Here is a 17,748-nt window from a genome sequence, read left to right on the forward strand (position 1 = left end):
TAACTGTGATACGTTTCCTGGAGCGGGGGCCTTCACGACCGCTTCTATCTTTTCAGGTGACTTGTGCAGTCCCTCTCGGTCAATGACATGACCGCAGTATGAGATCCGTTTTTGGAAGAACTCACACTTCTTGCGATTAACCCGAAGGCCATACTCCTTCAACCTGGTGAGTACCAGTTTCAAATTTGTGAGGTGTTCTTCCTCGTCTTTTCCCGTGATCAGAATATCATCTAAGTAGCACTGCGTGCTTGGAATTCCTTGTAATACCTGCTCCATGGCCCTCTGCCAAATTGCTGGCGCCGAAGCTACCCCAAAGACCAGTCTATTATAGCGATACAAGCCTCTGTGTGTGTTGATGGTGAGGTACTGGCGTGACTCTTCCTCAACCTCCATCTGTAAATATGCCTGAGCCAGGTCTATCTTGGTGAAGTGCTTCCCTCCAGCCAACGAAGCAAAGATATCTTCAATCCGCGGAAGCGGGTATTGTACCGTGTGAAGCACCGGATTCACTGTGATCTTGAAATCTCCGCAGATACGGACCTTCCCCGGTCCCCCTGGCTTATTACTTGGTGAGGACTTCATGACGGGAACAATGGGCGTGGCCCACTCACTCCAGTCCACTTTTGACAGGACCCCTGATCGTTCAAGTTCTTCCAGTTCTGCCTCCACAGCTGGTCGTATTGCGTAAGGTACCGATCTGGCCTTAAAAAACTTTGGGCTTGCATTTTCTGCAATTTTAACCTTTGCTTTAATTCCTCGCAGTGTTCCCAGTCCTTGCTGGAATACCTCTTTAGCTTCGTCCAATATTCTGGACAACCGTTCAGGTTTGACATCCTCTTTTCCGGAATCCACCGTCATGGTGTTTAGTGAATGCCAGTCCATCTTTATTTTTCGGATCCACTCCCATCCCAGAAGTGGTGGACCTCCCTCAGGCGACACATACAGGTCCAACCGGTGGTGATCTTTATCCTTGTATCTCACCTTGACTTCTATCTTTCCGATGGGGAATACTTTGTGCCCCGTGTATGTCTGCAGTACTAGTTCCGTATCCCGTAGTGGAATATGCTTGAATAACTTTTTATAGTCATGCTTATTCATGACCGTCAACGCCGATCCGGTGTCCACTTCCATTTTTACTTGGACTTTGGCAATCTGTAGCGTGATCCAGATAGTCTGTCGGTCAGCTTCATTACTCACATTGTGAATTCTTAGACTGTCCAGTCCTTTGCATTTGGAGTGTGAGTCCGACTTCTGTTCCTTCAGACTCTTCCTAGTCACCTCTTGTACCTTTCTGTACCATTTTTGTGGTGACTCATTATTGTTGTACGTCGTTCCTGACCGGCATACCTTAGCCATGTGACTGAGCTTGCCACATTTCCTACATTCTTGTTTTTTAAACCAGCATTGGTTCTGGTCGTGTGTTGTCTTCCCACAACGATAGCATTTCGTTGTACCCGAAGTAATTTGTTGTACCCTGAGTGCCACTGCCTTTAGCTGCATTTCCGCAGTTCCTTTCGCTGCGGCTTCGTTTGATGCTGCGATAAGGACAGCCTTATCCAGTGGAAGATCGTTCTTTTTGAGTAGTCGCTTTTGCGTCCCTTCCTTGGACAATCCGCATACGAACTTGTCTCGCAGTGCCTCTGTCAGATTCCCTCCGAACTGGCAGTGTTTCGCTAGCCTACGCAGTTCGACCAAGTATTCCGCGTTGCTTTCGTCTTTCCGTTGCGTTCTTGCATAGAATTTGAATCGTTCAGCCAACATCAACGGTGCGGGGTTCAAGTGATCCTTCAGCACTGCTACAATATCATCGAAAGTCTGATCCGCCGGTTTAGCTGGTGAGAGAAGATGCTTCAACAACCCGAATGTTTTCGCACCCATTATGTTAAGTAAGGTTAAAGCTTTTTCATCCTTTGCTATTTTATTAGCCTTACAATGTATCTCAATACGTTCCACGTACGTGGTCCAGTCTTCTATCTCAGAATTAAAATCGTTGATGTCCCCACGCTCAGGCATCTTCCTTTCCTTGGGAACAACACAAGTATTTCTTTAAATTATTATTTTTATTTTTTATTTTTTTCTAAGATGGCGGCTTTTCCCGCGAAAATGGCGGTTTCCCGCTCTTTCCTTCTCTCCCCGCCCCTTCAATGGCGGTTTCCCGCGTCTGTCGTCTTCTCCGCCTAATGGCGGCTTCCCGCGTTTCTTCCCTGGTGGGAGGGGTACGCTTTCCCCACAGCGGACAGGTTCAGCTGCTGGGCTGGCTCTCGCACAGTTCCCCTTACTCGGCTCTGTCTCTCTCTCCCGCTCGCACGGCTCTACCGGCTCTGGGTACACCCCGTTGACGGAGAACAGTTCAGCCGCTGGACTGGCTCTCGCGCAGTCTCTCTCCCCTTGCTCGGCTCTGTCTCTCTCTCTCCCGCCCGCTCGGCTCTACCGGCGCTGGGTACTCCCGTTGGCGGAGAACAGTTCAGCCGCTGGACTGGCTCTCGCGCAGTCTCCCTTGGTCGGCTCTGTTTCTCCCGCACGCTCGGTTCCCATTCGCCTCCCAGCCCTCTCGCAGTCCGGTGCTTCCCTCCCCGGCTGCAGCTGAGTTTCTCTCTTCCCGCGCCTACGCTCCCGGTCTCAGCGCTTCGTGGCTTCGGTCGCTGCCCGGCTTTCCCGCCGATCGCGGTCTGGCTGTCTCACGACACCGTTGCACCCGACTTTCCGTCCGGCTCCTTTCCCCCTCGACCGTGGTCGAGTGCACAGCCCTTATTCTCCGGATATTCTTTACACTTTCCCTTACTCACAGTCTCCGTGGCCGCCTTGCTTCCTGCTGATCGGCTCACTCCGCACCGTGGCAGAAGGGACAGTCAGTGCCTGTTGCTGATGGAAGCTTTTGTTGCTAAAGTCTTCCTCCTTTCTATTGCTGCAGCCTCGTGTTTTCTCCCAGCAGAACGACGAGGGCGGTTGCCTCTCTTCGACGCTCTTTAGTTGCTTTGGTAGTCTTGCCGCAGGGTACGATCGGACTCGTCGCCACTGTAAAGTCTGTGGGTTGTGCAGTTAATAATGACACAGACTTCAGGAGTAACAAACAAACAGGACTTTACTATTCGAAGGTCAGGGCGAATCGGCCCAAGGAATCCTACCACAACGCTTATATACTGGTGTGGTCACTGTCAGTATTACAGTATACAGAAGCCAAACAAGTAGTGCCACACCTAAAGTAGTTCTCTTAAAGGTGAACGGTTACATACAATAGTTTCCTTAAAGGTAGACGGGTACATACACTACAAACGTCACACCTGTAAGATTCGGAAATTTTCATTAAATAATCACGCAAGAAAACAGGATTAATAATACAGCTTTATTGACTAAAAGAAGCTTGTACAGGAAAAAACCTTTGATGAAAGGGCATACAAAATGGCCGCCGGACCTCGTGATCAGTTTCTGGGACCATTTGATTTCTGTTACTGCAAGCCAGACAGGCTTGTGGATTGAGAACAGTAAGCCCGCGAAAGCCAGTATCGGGAAACCGAAACTCAGGGAAATGGGCATACATATTCAATTGGATTCTAAGTACAAGACAGTTTCAGGCAACAGGATGGGGCCCATCAAGATATGGGCGGACAATTGAATGAAAACTTAAACCCATTTACTGTACAAAGGAAAAACCGTTTAACAGCCATCAAGGGCAATCTCCAGACCGATCAATATGCGAACCGAGTTACGGTGGCAAAGTAAAAGACATTATCGGCCAGGAAGGCCAGTTAAGCTATCACCGGCTCCCGTTACAAGACAAAGCGCCCCTGCAGAGATTTCTGCCCGCCAAAAATATTACAAAGACTGGACTATGATCTGGCGGGAGATAAGACTGTCCCAAAAGGGTATAACTATGGATTGAAAAGTCCATCAGGACGCTTCACCTCGACGCTACGCTTCGCTTCGGACTTCACTTCGGTTTTCATCTTCTTCAACGCTTGGGAGTACGCTTCGGCGCTTCGCTTCAGATTCACGTTTCGGGACGGACTCTTCGGTTAAGGCAGCGTGGCCGGTGTTCGGCCAGGCAAGGTTCAGCCACAACGGGAAGACGAAGGATGGTGGCCTGGGTACTTTTGTCGGGAGATCATCGACGACCCAGGCCGAAGGAGAAGACACCCTCTGGAAAAGCCTAAGCCAGGCGGGAAAGAGAAATAAACGGACTCTCCCATGTGCATCCAGTTATTCAGCAGGTTTCAACTGATTTCAGTCATGACGAGCGCTCATCAAGGCTGTGTCCACTGCCTCCTCGCCTGAGAGAGAGAGAGAGAAAAACAAGCTGCACCAGAAGTTTCCAAATCCACGTGACGACGGAAGGCTGTACCAAAAGGCTGCGAACCCCCTCTTTTGTGAATCTGAAAGTGGTGAGCATGATCCCGAGTTCCTCAAGTCGAAACTTAGTTTAGGTCTAGGGGAGGGAGAGGGTAAGGGTAATCGTAATGTGTTTCCCCTTTTTCGATGTGCCGTGTGTTTCCCATTTCCATGGAATCAAGTTTATAGATATGTGCATGCTTGTAGTCACTTTGATTTGTGCTTATGATATGTATTTTATAATGCTGCAAACTGTTTAATAATAAAAGCATCCATTTCGTGCTATTCAACCTGGTCTATTGAGTCTTTCTCTGCACTACAGTTCCCTGCACCTAAGTCCAAGGTCTAGAACCGTAGGGGAGAGTGGGTCGAACCACTCAAGGGTAATTATTGCACGAAGCCTGGTAGGAGACCAGAACGAGCAAGAGAAACCCCCTACAGAAATGGCGACCGCGGCAGGACCTTGGCAGCAGGAATGTAGCGTGTTAGATCAAGGTTTAAATAAACGAAATGTGATGGATGAAAGGATAGCGTACTATGTTTTTGGGAAGGTAAACCTCACAAAACAGTGGATATCTGACCTATTGAGAGATAGGCGTCCGCTAGACGCAGCCATCAAGTGGACAGAAGGCAAAGAGCATAAGAAATTGGTAGAAAAGGCAGTCTGGCTGATGTGCTACAAGAAGCAAGTCCAGCTTTTCGACCAGGTCGTTGTAGCACAGACAGCCCAGATCAAAGGGCTGCTCACAGAAGTAGAGGAAAAGGTTGCGGGAGGTCAGAAACTGATTCAATCGCTTAACGCACTGAATCAGGAATGCCAATCCGTAACTCACCGCCATGAGACCCGGATAGGGTATTTGGAATGTCAGGTCATTGATGCCAAGGCCAGTGAAGGTAGAATGAGAGAGAGGTGTTTCCGCCTAGCTAAACAGGTAGCGACACAGGAGGAAAGTATCTTGGGGGCCAGGGCAGCATTTAAGATGGCCATGGAGGATAGGTCTGAGAACACCGATCATAGCGCTTGCCACCGGGAGCTAGAGGACCTAAGAACGGCCCTATCCAAGGCAAACGGATTGGTGTGTCTCATAAACCCACCAGCGAGCCAGCTACTGTTGGCCAAGGAATCCAAAAGACCGATTCAACAAGAGACAGCTAGGGTACCAACCCCCGAGCCCTCAGCACCTCCTGCCTATGATGAGTCTTGGACTCCGGGGAAGGAAACGGAGCAGTCAGACACAGGGGTTCTTGAGGCAGAGCAACCACAGAAAGCAGAGTCAGGACCGGCACCGATGTGTCCCACGCGACACCGGAGGCTCGGCCCAGGCGCCAATGATGGCGAGGACGGACCCCTTGTGAACCAGATCATAATGCCCCATAGCGCACGACAGCTAAGGGAAATGATCAGTCACATCCCAAAACTCTCCGAGTCAGGAGATCCCTCCGTGCATTTTAGGGCCGTGGAGCAGACTGCAGCAGTTAATGACTGCGACGGGGCTGAACAGTCCAAAATGCTGCTGTTCTCCCTGGACAGCTCGCTCCTCCAGTGTCTCCCTGACGAGAGCAAAAGGGGGCGAAAGACGTAAGAGGAAATACGGGATGAGGTCCTGGAGATTATAGGGGAGGGTGACGGAACTCCGTTCCTCCGATTGGAAAGGATGGTACAGCTCGAGGGAGAACCCCCACAGGTCTTCACCGGAAGGTTGTGGCCAGTGTACCGGCGCAACTGCCCGGGAGGACCGGACCGGAACGCGCTAAATGATGACCAAATGGCTCATTGGCTCCGGTGTCTGGTCGCCAATTGCTTGCCGCCGGTGAGGGAGCAGGCAAAAGCATGGTTTGACCCCACTAACCCCCGCTCCACGGAGGAAGTAGTACTTGATCAGCTCACGATAAGTTACAGGAACAACAAGAGTAGGGAGGTGCCTTCCTCAAAAGGAAAGGTGCATGAGGCGAGGCCTGCAGCTCTTGCTAAAAAGGAATGGCATCAGGAGGGGAATCGCGCCCCCCAAGCCAAGAGCAGTTGTTACGGGTGTGGAAAGGAGGGTCATTGGTGCCGGGACTGTAGAAATCCCTGGAAGGATTTAAAGGGAAAAACTCCCGCAGCCCCAGCCCAAGCGCCCGTCCGGGAGAGGGGAGCCGATGCGTCGATCCATCCCGACACGATCGAGTCGGTTTTAGAGGCAATGCGGTCTCTAATGACCTCGCAGGGGAAGGTGGCAGTCGTCAACAGCCCTGTTGCTTCCCCAACCCCAACCGAAGCGCCCAAATGACTGAAGCCCGCGCAGCCCGTCTACCTGTTATGACGCGTGGAGAAGACCCGTTGTGGAGATGGAGGTGGAGAAGGAAAAGGGTAGTTACCTGTTGGATACGGGAGCATCATGCACCATGATCCACACAGCTAAGCCTTTTGCCTCACCTCTATCTACCCAGGCTCCCTTCTCAGTAGCGGGTTTCACAGGCAGAGAACAGGCTGGCGCGTACTCCATCCCGCTCTCCATTCATTTGGGGGCACTCCACACCACATGGACGTGCATCCTATTGAAGTGGAATGAGGGGGGTGGGAAAGGCATCCTCGGGGCTGATTTCTTGGTGGAACACGGAATCCTCATGGACCTTAGAAATCACTGTCTCTGGGGAGCCGAGAATAGGTTAGGCAAGGTAGTCGTGATCCCAGGGAAGGGAGAAAAGGGGACCCTGTGCACCATGAAGCCGTCAGGGGGTTACGACCTCGAACTTCTGGTCGCGGACGTCCCAACGGACTTGCAAGCATTTGTGTCAGACAATCTGACCGCGTTTGCCACCCACAAGCACGACTGTGGGAGGGTCACCGGGTTTGAGGTCAGCGTAGACGGGGACCCCATGATCCGGCCCCAAAAGCAGTATAACTTCCCCAAGGAGGCAGAACCCGACATGGAGACAGCAATATCTTCCTTGGTGCAGCAGGGCGTGTTGAGACCAATAGCCACCCACGTGAACTCCCCATTGTGGCCGGTAAAGAAGCCGGACAATTCATGGAGGGCCATGGTGGACTATAGAGTCCTCAACAGTAACATCCCAGCCTGCGCGCCCACGGTAGCAGCAGTTGCCGACCTAATAGGGAGTATTCCAGCATCCGCGACCACGTTCACGGTGCTGGATATCTCGAACGGTTTCTGGTCCATTCCGCTGCGGCGGGAGGATCAGTACAAGTTTGCCTTTACTTTTAAAGGACAACAGTACACCTGGAACTGCTTGCCACAGGGTTTTCACAACAGCCCCAGCATTTTCCATCAATGCATGGCGGGAAGTTTAAAAGAATTTAGCCAGCCCAATCAGATAGTGCAGTTTGTGGACGACCTACTCCTGTTCACGGATTCAAGGGAGGAGCACGGCCCACTATTAGCCGAATTATTGGAACTGTTAGAAAGGAAGGGTTTCAAAGTAAACCCAAAGAAAGCACAGATCGGCCAGCAGGAGGTGAAATTCCTGGGTCTGGCCATCCGCGCTGGAGAAAGAGCCATAGATAAGGCTAGACGGGAATCGGTGCAGGATCTACCGATCCCAAACACAGTAACGGGTGTAAAGTCCTTTTTGGGGTTGACCGGGTACTGCAGGGATTTCATCGAGGACTATGCAGCCACAGCAGCCCCGCTGCTCCGACTCTTACACAAGGGAGTCGAGTGGTCTTGGGATGAGGGTTGTCAGGCAGCATTCGAGAAGTTGAAAAGGGATCTGCAGACCGCGCCAGCCTTAGGGGCCATAGATGGGGGGGAGGAGTTTTTCCTGGAAGTAGCCGCTAGTGGGGACAGCCTGAGCGCCGTGCTGCTCCAGGAGCGACACGGCAAGCTGAGACCAGTGGTCTATTCCTCCAGGGTACTCACGGATGTGGAGAGGAGTTTTTCCAATTGCGAACGGCATCTCCTGGCCACGCATTGGGCTGTGAACAGATCAGTGATCTTCACAGGAACCTCTCCCATCACTCTCCTCACCCATCACACCCCCACAAAGATGCTTCTGGATGGAAGGATCAAGGATGGGACTGTAAGCAGCGCCCGGATTGCGAGCTGGACCCTCCTCCTTTCCCAGATGGATCTCAAAGTTAAAGGTCTCTGCGAGCCGAAGCTCGCAGCCAACATGGTATATCCCGGAACAGCCCATCGGTGTTCCGTCGAAGGGGTATGGGAGGTTAACATAGGTTTACGGGCCGGGATACATCCCACAGGCTGCGAGACCTATGTAGACGGTTCCAGCACGGTATCTGCTGGTGAACGACTCACAGGGTGTGGAGTTTATGACCCTACGGCAAACATTGCCTTGGCAATTAAGCTCCCCAGCACCATGAGCGCACAGCAAGCTGAACTGTCCGCGGTGGCATACGTGGTCACCCACCCCGAGATCTTCCCAACCCCATACACGATTTGCTCGGACAGCACGTTCACGTGCAATTCGTGTACGGAATACCTTGCCATCTGGTCCTGCCGCAGATATACCTCCGTGGACGGACGGCCTTTAACAGTTAAGCCCTTGCTGGAAAAGATCCTGGCAGCTGTGGGGGAGGAAGGGGAGGTGTTCATCCACAAGGTGAAGGCTCATTCCACCACAGAACCCCGCAGTCAGGGCAACCCGCAGGTGGATGCGCTAGCCAGGGAGGGTGCCCGCAATGGCATTTTCTGGGACCCCTATGGACCCGGACCCGTGGCGGCGATCCAAGGCAGGGAGGGGACTCCAGGGAACACAGGGGTGACACCACCCCAGACCTAAAAACCGTCCAGACCCTGGATCCCGCCCTAAAAACGGTCCTCAAAGCCATTGCTGAGGGCAAGCAGGTAGAGGGTCCGTACAGTACGGCAGCCCTCGCAGTCAAGGAAGGCATGCTGTTCCGAGAGGAGCAGTGGGTTGTGCCGCAGCAGCACCGGAGGGAATTCCTTCAACTGGCCCATGAGGGTCCAGGGGCAGGACACCCCGGGCCTGAGGTTACTTGGCAATGGGTAGAGCAGGCAGGATGGTGGCCGGGACTGAGGGACGATGTCCGCGAGTTCTGTGCGAGCTGTCTTGTGTGCGCTGCAAACAACCCAGACCCCCAGAAAAGGAAGGTGCCCATGGGGCACATCAGGAGGGTAGAGGGACCGTGGCAGTCGATTCAGGTCGACTACATAGGGCCCCTGCCCGCCGCCCAAGGCGGCTATAAGTATTGCCTTGTCCTGGTGGATGTGTTCACCAAATGGGTAGAAGCTTCCCCGTGCAGAACAGCTACGGCGCTGGGTACTGCCAAGATCTTGATCCGGGAAGTGTTCTCATGGTGGGGACTCCCCCGTTTTGTTGAGTCCAACCAAGGGAGTCAGTTCACCGGTCAAGTGATGCAGAACACCCTCATGCTCCTGGGCATTGAAGGGAAGTGGCACGTAGCGTACAATCCCCAGTCATCCGGGATTGTTGAACGCATGAACCGGACCCTCAAGGAAAAGCTGAGGAAAGAGACAATGGGCTCGCCCCAGAAATGGGAGGAGGTCCTGCCTCTAGTCCTCATGGGGATCCGAGCCAGCCAGTCCAAAAGTACGGGGTACTCCCCGCACGAATTAACGACTGGAAGGATCATGCGAACACCCACCCATGTACTAGCCCCGGTGCTCACTGAGGGCCAGCTACAAGAGGTGAAACGAGACAAGGTCATCCAGACCCTTTTGGAGCGCCTGAAGCAGATTTATGGGCAGGCAGCTGGGAACATGGGGAGACAGCATCAGGGGAACCGACTGTTGCTGGAACCTTGTAAGCAACAAGAGTGGGAAGTCGGAGACCAGGTCATGGTTAGGAACTATGCCCGGGTGGGGAGTTTTGAACCACTGTACATGGGGCCTTACAGCATTGTAGACAAGGCCAGCCCCATGGTTTATGCAGTGAAGGTGCCCCGACGTACTAAATGGTTTCACATTAACCAGTGCAAACTGTTTAAGGCGGGTGCACAAGGGCCAACAACAGGGGCCAAGTCTGAGGACAAAAATCCTCAGCCTGCGACAGAGTCACAGACCACACAGGCTGGAACAGTGGCCTGCGTGAAGGGAGGAGTCATCCCATTGGAGTGGGAGGTCTCCCCTCTGATTTGGGATTCGGACGGGGAGGAGGCCGAACAGCTCGACCCCGCCCTTGACCCGATCACGGAGGAGGATGAGTCAGAGGACGAACATCCCGCCCTCGACTCAAGCTTAGGGGAGGTAGGAATTGGGGGCGGAGACTCACTACCTGTAGGGACAGGTGAGGTGGAGTCGGACACCACAAATCCCGGCCCCGGGGGGGCGGAGCCTGAGGGAAGGGAGCCGGAGCCAGCAGCTGTGGTGGGACCACAGGCTGTGACGGTGAAAGCCCCAACCCCCTGTCCGTCAGCCCTGGGAGCCTCACCCAAGGCAGCCCCAAGTAGGTCGACTCGAACGCCCCAGCCCAGAAAGCGATGGCCCAACTCTCCCTATCTTCCCCAACCTCGGTACAGAGCAGCCCGAGAAAGGCACGATTCCCGTTCAGCAGCGACAGGCTGCGGGGGATCAAAGCCAAAGGTCAGTGCAGCCCCGCCACAGGAAGCGGCGCGCTGCAGCCCTCACAGGAATTAGGTAGGCCGCCCGAAGGAGGGCGGCGCTGTATATAGGTTTAGGTAAAGATGTTAAGTGTAAGTAATTTTAATGTTAGTTTAAGATGGGTAAAGTTTGAGATGACGGGATGTTTAAAGGATAGTTTTCAAAGTCTGCCCAGTATATGTGGTTGATTGGAAGCGGGGTCAAGGGACCCGCGCGTCCGTTTAATTAGGCCAGCACCTGTTGGGAGCCTGGCTACATCATCTTGTCGATTACAGAGACCAGGGATACAATGGAAAGGATTCTCGTAGGGATCGCGGTGATCGGGTGCGGGCTGGCCTACCGGGGCCGCACCAAGGATGTCATCATATTCGGGTGTTCCGGGGACACAGCCCCCATCATGACGGATGGGACGGGGAAGCGAGAGGTTGAGGAAACCGCCACCTATTTCCACCAAGGGAGATGGCCAGGATGGCTGGGGACTAATTCTACGGAGTACTCCAGCAATTTCGGTTTCGCCTACCAAGAGACTTCATTATCGTGCCCTTGGGTGAGGATCCTTGCACCCAGAGTCAGCGTTACCGTGGGAAAGAAGATCTGTTTGGTGTGCAACGGGAACGTACCACTAAGTAGATGGTGGTGGCTACGAAAGCTGGGAAAGGACATGAAGAACTCTACTATCGAGTGGGAACGACTGGGTAATAATACCCATCGGACAATTACGGGGACTCACGGACAATTACGTGTGTGTTGGGACAAATGGTGGGAACCAGATGAAGGGATATATGTCTGTATGTGGGGTTCGAAACGCATCTGCCCCAAGGGCGTATCCATCTTTTTCCAGAGGCAGTGGCAAGATGAAGGAAAAGGGATGAGATGGGATGTCAGCACTCGGGCGTGCGGAGCCCCATACTCCCCGATTCCGGTAAACGCCACTGAACTCATCACCCGCCCACGCAAGCCCCTGCCCACGATCCCGGTAGCACTAGCCCGGAAGGAAGGGTGCCCAATCACCACAAAGGGACCCGGGAACGGTTTAGTATTGGTACCCACCGGTCAGGTGCTGTACCAAGGGGTACACTACGCGGTGGCCTCAGTGATTTTAAACCTCACTGAGGCACGATTGCCGGAGTGGTGTCCCAGGGAGACGGAACAATTGTACCAGGTACTGTTAACCCGAATGTTCAGACAATTTTACGAATTTGACTTTGCCGACATCGACAAGGCCAAATTATACACCACACCACAGGAAGTTTTGGATCGGGTAGGGAGGCAAAGAAGGGGTACTGTAAATGACATTTTCACTGCTTTTAACACCGGAACGTCTGTTGTCAACGCTCTAGACAACGTGGAGCTGCAGACACAGATCAATGGTTTAAAAACCCAGTTGAGGAACATACTGACAAGCGAAAATAAGGTAGTGGGTTCTGAGCTGCATGAAGACCAAGCCATGACACTACACTTAAAGGAAATAATTGCTGAGCTGGAGAAGCACGCTAGGACGGTAAATGCGCTCATTAAGGAGGACCGGAATGCGTCCGATCAGGCTGCACAGAACGAGGCTTGTGTGCTATACGGGGCGTGGTTACTGGGCGAGGGCCGCAGTAATCTGGAGGATTTAAAACAAGGTTTGGTCCCGTCCTGGATCAGCAACAAGCACTTGCAAGCGATCCACCCTTTCGAGAACGCATTAAGTCCATGCCAGCTCAGACTAGCTGCAGAGGCGTGCCCAGCCCCAGTGGACTGCGGACGCTCGAACCACACTATCATGGGAATAGTTGTAAGGATGCCGGTGTTGGGTCCCGCAGCAAAGCCCGCCCAGGTGTACAGGGTGGAGAACATTGGAGTCATTCAGGGGGGTGCGCACATTCGTTACGCAGTGGTCCCGCCTTATGTCATCAGATGGGAGTGTACGATGACAGGCACCGACCTCTCGGGGTGTCGTAGCCGGGGAGCACACATCATCCTGTGCCCCCAGCATTTGAATGCCTTTTTGAAACCACAGTGCAGGTTCAGAGCCGCTTGCGTGAAGCCGATAAATTGCACCATGGAGGCAATGGCAAAGGACCATGTGCCCCCGCAGGTGGCATATATCGGAGGTGGGACATACTGTGTCACCACTGCAGCGCCTCACTACCGCCATGGACAGCACGAGTGGTGTCCGGTCAGTGACAGCAGTTTCTGTTTTAAACCCAGGGCTGAAGTTCAAGTGGCACAACAACGGATTGTCCCCATTCCTGCACCCTCCACCGTTCACCTCACTGTAAAAGAGAATTTCACGGACCTGCAGCGATTCGTCGCGCATTTTGGTTATGTCATTCCCCCTCTTCCCGAACACCTCACCAAGATTTTAAAAGCCGTTATAGTTTCACAGAAACATTTTTACACACTGGAGCAGAAGACAATAGAGATAGGAAAAGACATATTGGACATAGTCACCCCACCATGGTGGGACCTGTTCACCAATATAGAGATTCCGGCCTGGATTAGAATAGCATCCCACATCCTAGTAGTCTGTCAAGTTCTAATTGTAATATTTTTATTGTTCGTGCATTGCAAGAGAGGCAAACGCCTCCAGAGGCACGGGAACACAGGGGAATGGAGAGAACGCTATGTACGAGTGGGGGAAGAGGACACCCCAGTGTAAGCAGCTAGTATTAAAAGTTAAAGCGCCCCTCCATTTTATAGATTTCAGCCACTGCATGATTTAAGTGTGTGAATACTGTAATGTTATAGCCGTTGGTGAAGTTTGTTTTTTTGATTAATAAAAGGTGTATGCAGGTGGTGCAAGGAGCATTGGCCCCTTCACATCTGAAAGATGAATGTGTTATAGGTTAAGGTAATACTGCCTGTGATTGTCCAACTGTACACAAGGTAATTTTCTGAAATGGGAACTGCATGTGTCATGGGAATCATAGATAGTTAATTACCGGGAATGTTTGGACGTGAGGAACCGGGAAAATTTGCTCACCAAGGATTATTGATACTGTAAGCAAGCTATCAGTATCACAGGGAGGACTGTAAGATTTGGAAATTTTCATTAAATAATCACGCAAGAAAACAGGATTAATAATACAGCTTTATTGACCAAAAGAAGCTTGTACAGGAAAAAAACTTTGATGAAAGGGCATACAAAATGGCCGCCGGACCTCGTGATCAGTTTCTGGGACCATTTGATTTCTGTTACTGCAAGCCAGACAGGCTTGTGGATTGAGAACAGTAAGCCCGCGAAAGCCAGTATCGGGAAACCGAAACTCAGGGAAATGGGCATACATATTCAATTGGATTCTAAGTACAAGACAGTTTCAGGCAACAGGATGGGGCCCATCAAGATATGGGCGGACAATTGAATGAACACTTAAACCCATTTACTGTACAAAGGAAAAACCGTTTAACAGCCATCAAGGGCAATCTCCAGACCGATCAATATGCGAACCGAGTTACGGTGGCAAAGTAAAAGACATTATCAGCCAGGAAGGCCAGTTAAGCTATCACCGGCTCCCGTTACAAGACAAAGCGCCCCTGCAGAGATTTCTGCCCGCCAAAAATATTACAAAGACTGGACTATGATCTGGCGGGAGATAAGACTGTCCCAAAAGGGTATAACTATGGATTGAAAAGTCCATCAGGATGCTTCACCTCGACGCTACGCTTCGCTTCGGACTTCACTTTGGTTTTCATCTTCTTCAACGCTTGGGAGTACGCTTCGGCGCTTCGCTTCAGATTCACGTTTCGGGACGGACTCTTCGGTTAAGGCAGCGTGGTCGGTGTTCGGCCAGGCAAGGTTCAGCCACAATGGGAAGACGAAGGAGGGTGGCCCGGGTACTTTTGTCGGGAGATCATCGACGACCCAGGCCGAAGGAGAAGACACCCTCTGGAAAAGCCTAAGCCAGGCGGGAAAGAGAAATAAACGGACTCTCCCATGTGCATCCAGTTATTCAGCAGGTTTCAACTGATTTCAGTCATGACGAGCGCTCATCAAGGCTGTGTCCACTGCCTCCTCGCCTGAGAGAGAGAGAGAGAAAAACAAGCTGCGCCAGAAGTTTCCAAATCCACGTGACGACGGAAGGCTGTACCAAAAGGCTGCGAACCCCCTCTTTTGCGAATCTGAAAGTGGTGAGCATGATCCCGAGTTCCTCAAGTCGAAACTTAGTTTAGGTCTAGGGGAGGGAGAGGGTAAGGGTAATCGTAATGTGTTTCCCCTTTTTCGATGTGCCGTGTGTTTCCCATTTCCATGGAATCAAGTTTATAGATATGTGCATGCTTGTAGTCGCTTTGATTTGTGCTTATGATATGTATTTTATAATGCTGCAAACTGTTTAATAATAAAAGCATCCATTTCGTGCTATTCAACCTGGTCTATTGAGTCTTTCTCTGCACTACAGTTCCCTGCACCTAAGTCCAAGGTCTAGAACCGTAGGGAAGAGTGGGTCGAACCACTCAAGGGTAATTATTGCACAAAGCCTGGTAGGAGATCAGAACGAGCAAGAGAAACCCCCTACACACCTGGACGACTGTCAAAAATGCTAATTGACGCAAAAGAAGTGTTCCAGGAGGGACTGGGAACACTAAAAGGCATAACAGCAGCGATTAAAATAGAGGAAAATGCAAGCCCAAAGTTTCTTAAGGCCAGACCAGTGCCTTATGCGATCAGACCAGCTGTTGAAGCAGAGCTGGAAGGGTTGGAACATTCAGGAGTAATGTCCAAAGTGGACTGGAGCGAGTTGGCTACACCCATCGTTCCTGTAATGAAGAGGTCGTTGAGTAATACGCCTGGGGAACCAAAGAAGGTCCGCACCTGTGGGGATTGTAAGGTGACAGTGAACCCAGTCCTTCACACGGTACAATATCCGCTTCCAACAATTGAGGAAATTTTCACCTCGCTATCTGCAGGTAAACGCTTCACCAAAATTGATCTAGCCCAGGCGTACTTGCAAATGGAGGTAGAAGAAGCTTCAAAACAATACCTTACGATTAACACTCATAAAGGTCTCTATCAATACAACCGGCTGGTGTTTGGAGTAGCCTCGGCTCCGGCTATCTGGCAAAGGGCAATGGATCAAGTCCTGCAAGGGATTCCAGGGACCCAGTGTTATTTGGACGAAATCTTGGCCACGGGCGAAAATGACAGTGATCACCTCGCCAACTTGGAGAAGGTGCTCACCAGATTAAAGGAGTATGGGCTACGAGCTAATCGCCACAAGTGCGAGTTTTTCCAGAAACAGATCTCTTATTGTGGCCACGTCATCGATGAAGAGGGGTTACATAAGTCCCCTGACAAGATTGAGGCAGTAGTCAAGGCTCCAGCACCGGAAAATGTGTCACAACTGAGGTCGTTCCTCGGGCTGGTAAACTAATTCCACAAGTTCTTACCAAATTTGTCCACGGTATTACACCCACTGTACACCCTACTGCAAACAGGGGTACCATGGAAGTGGGATGACGAACGTAGATGAGCTTTCCAGAAGTGTAAAGAATTGATCACATCAAAAGAGGTGTTGGCCCATTTCAACCCAGCACTGCCAATTCGTTTGGCATGTGATGCATCACCCTATGGTATTGGAGTGGTGCTGCCGCACAAATTCCCAGACGGGTTGGAGAGGCCAATAGCCTTTGCGTCTCGGTCACTAACCTCAGCTGAGCACAACTACGCCCAGATTGACAGGGAGGCCCTCAGCCTAGTATGGGGAGTAAAAAAATTCAAACACTATCTGCATGGACAGAAGTTCACCTTGCTGACTGACCACCAACCACTTGTCATAGAGTCATAGAGTCATAGAGTAATACAGCACGGATAGAGGCCCTTCGGCCCATCGTGTCCATGCCGGCCATCAAGCCCTGTCTAATCTAATCCCATATTCCAGCATTTGGCCCGTAGCCTTGTATGCTATGGCATTTCAAATGCTCATCCAAATGCTTCTTAAATGTTGTGAGGGTTTCTGCCTCCACAACCCTTTCAGGCAGTGAGTTCCAGACTCCAACCACCCTCTGGGTGAAAAAGTTCTTTCTCAAATCCCCTCTAAACCTCCCGCCCTTTACCTTGAATCTATGCCCCCTAGTTATTGACCCCTCTACTAAGGGGAAAAGCTCCTCAGCATCCATCCTATCTATGCCCCTCACAATTTTGTACACCTCAATCATGTCCCCCCTCAGCCTCCTCTGCTCCAAGGAAAACAAACCCAATCTGCCCAGTCTCTCTTCATAGCTGAAGCGCTCCAGCCCTGGTAACATCCTGGTGAACCTCCTCTGCACCCTCTCTAACGCGATCACATCTTTCCTGTAGTGTGGCGACCAGAACTGCACACAGTATTCCAGCTGTGGCCTAACCAGTGTTTTATACAGCTCCATCATAACCTCCTTGCTCTTATATTCAATGCCTCGGCTAATGAAGGCAAGTATCCCATATGCCTTTTTTACCACCTTATCCACCTGTTCCGCCGCCTTCAGGGATCTGTGTACCTGCACACCCAGATCCCTCTGACCCTCCGTCTTGCCTAGGGTCTTTCCCTTCATTGTGTATTCCCTTGCCTTGTTAGACCCCCCAAAGTGCATCACCTCGCACTTTTCCGGGTTAAATTCCATTTGCCACTGTTCCGCCCATCTGACCAACCCATCTATATCGTTCTGCAGACTGAGGCTACCCTCCTCGCTATTTACCACCCTACCAATTTTAGTATCATCCGCGAATTTACTGATCATACCCTTTACATTCATATCCAAGTCATTAATGTAGACCACAAACAGCAAGGGACCCAGCACCGATCCCTGTGGTACCCCACTGGCCACAGGTTTCCAGTCACAAAAACAACCTTCGACCATCACCCTCTGCCTTCTGCCACTAAGCCAGTTTTGTATCCAATGTGCCAAGGCACCCTGGATTCCA

The 17,748-nt window shown here is 51.6% G+C and overlaps 1 protein-coding gene across 1 annotated transcript; it reads left to right on the forward strand.

The window, feature by feature from the left end:
* The first annotated feature begins 1,898 nt into the window (after nucleotides 1–1,898).
* Nucleotides 1,899–16,539, forward strand: LOC147125011 (uncharacterized). The gene is made up of 2 exons (XM_085996027.1): nucleotides 1,899–4,379; nucleotides 11,144–16,539. The coding sequence occupies exon 2, from the start codon at nucleotides 11,158–11,160 to the stop codon at nucleotides 13,510–13,512; it is 2,355 nt and encodes a 784-aa protein (XP_085852153.1). The 5' UTR covers nucleotides 1,899–4,379; nucleotides 11,144–11,157; the 3' UTR covers nucleotides 13,513–16,539.
* The last annotated feature ends 1,209 nt before the right edge of the window (nucleotides 16,540–17,748 follow it).

This window comes from Somniosus microcephalus, chromosome 1 (assembly GCF_052327205.1).
Source record: "Somniosus microcephalus isolate GS21.2 chromosome 1, FLI_Smic_1.0, whole genome shotgun sequence".
Taxonomy (NCBI): domain Eukaryota; kingdom Metazoa; phylum Chordata; class Chondrichthyes; order Squaliformes; family Somniosidae; genus Somniosus; species Somniosus microcephalus.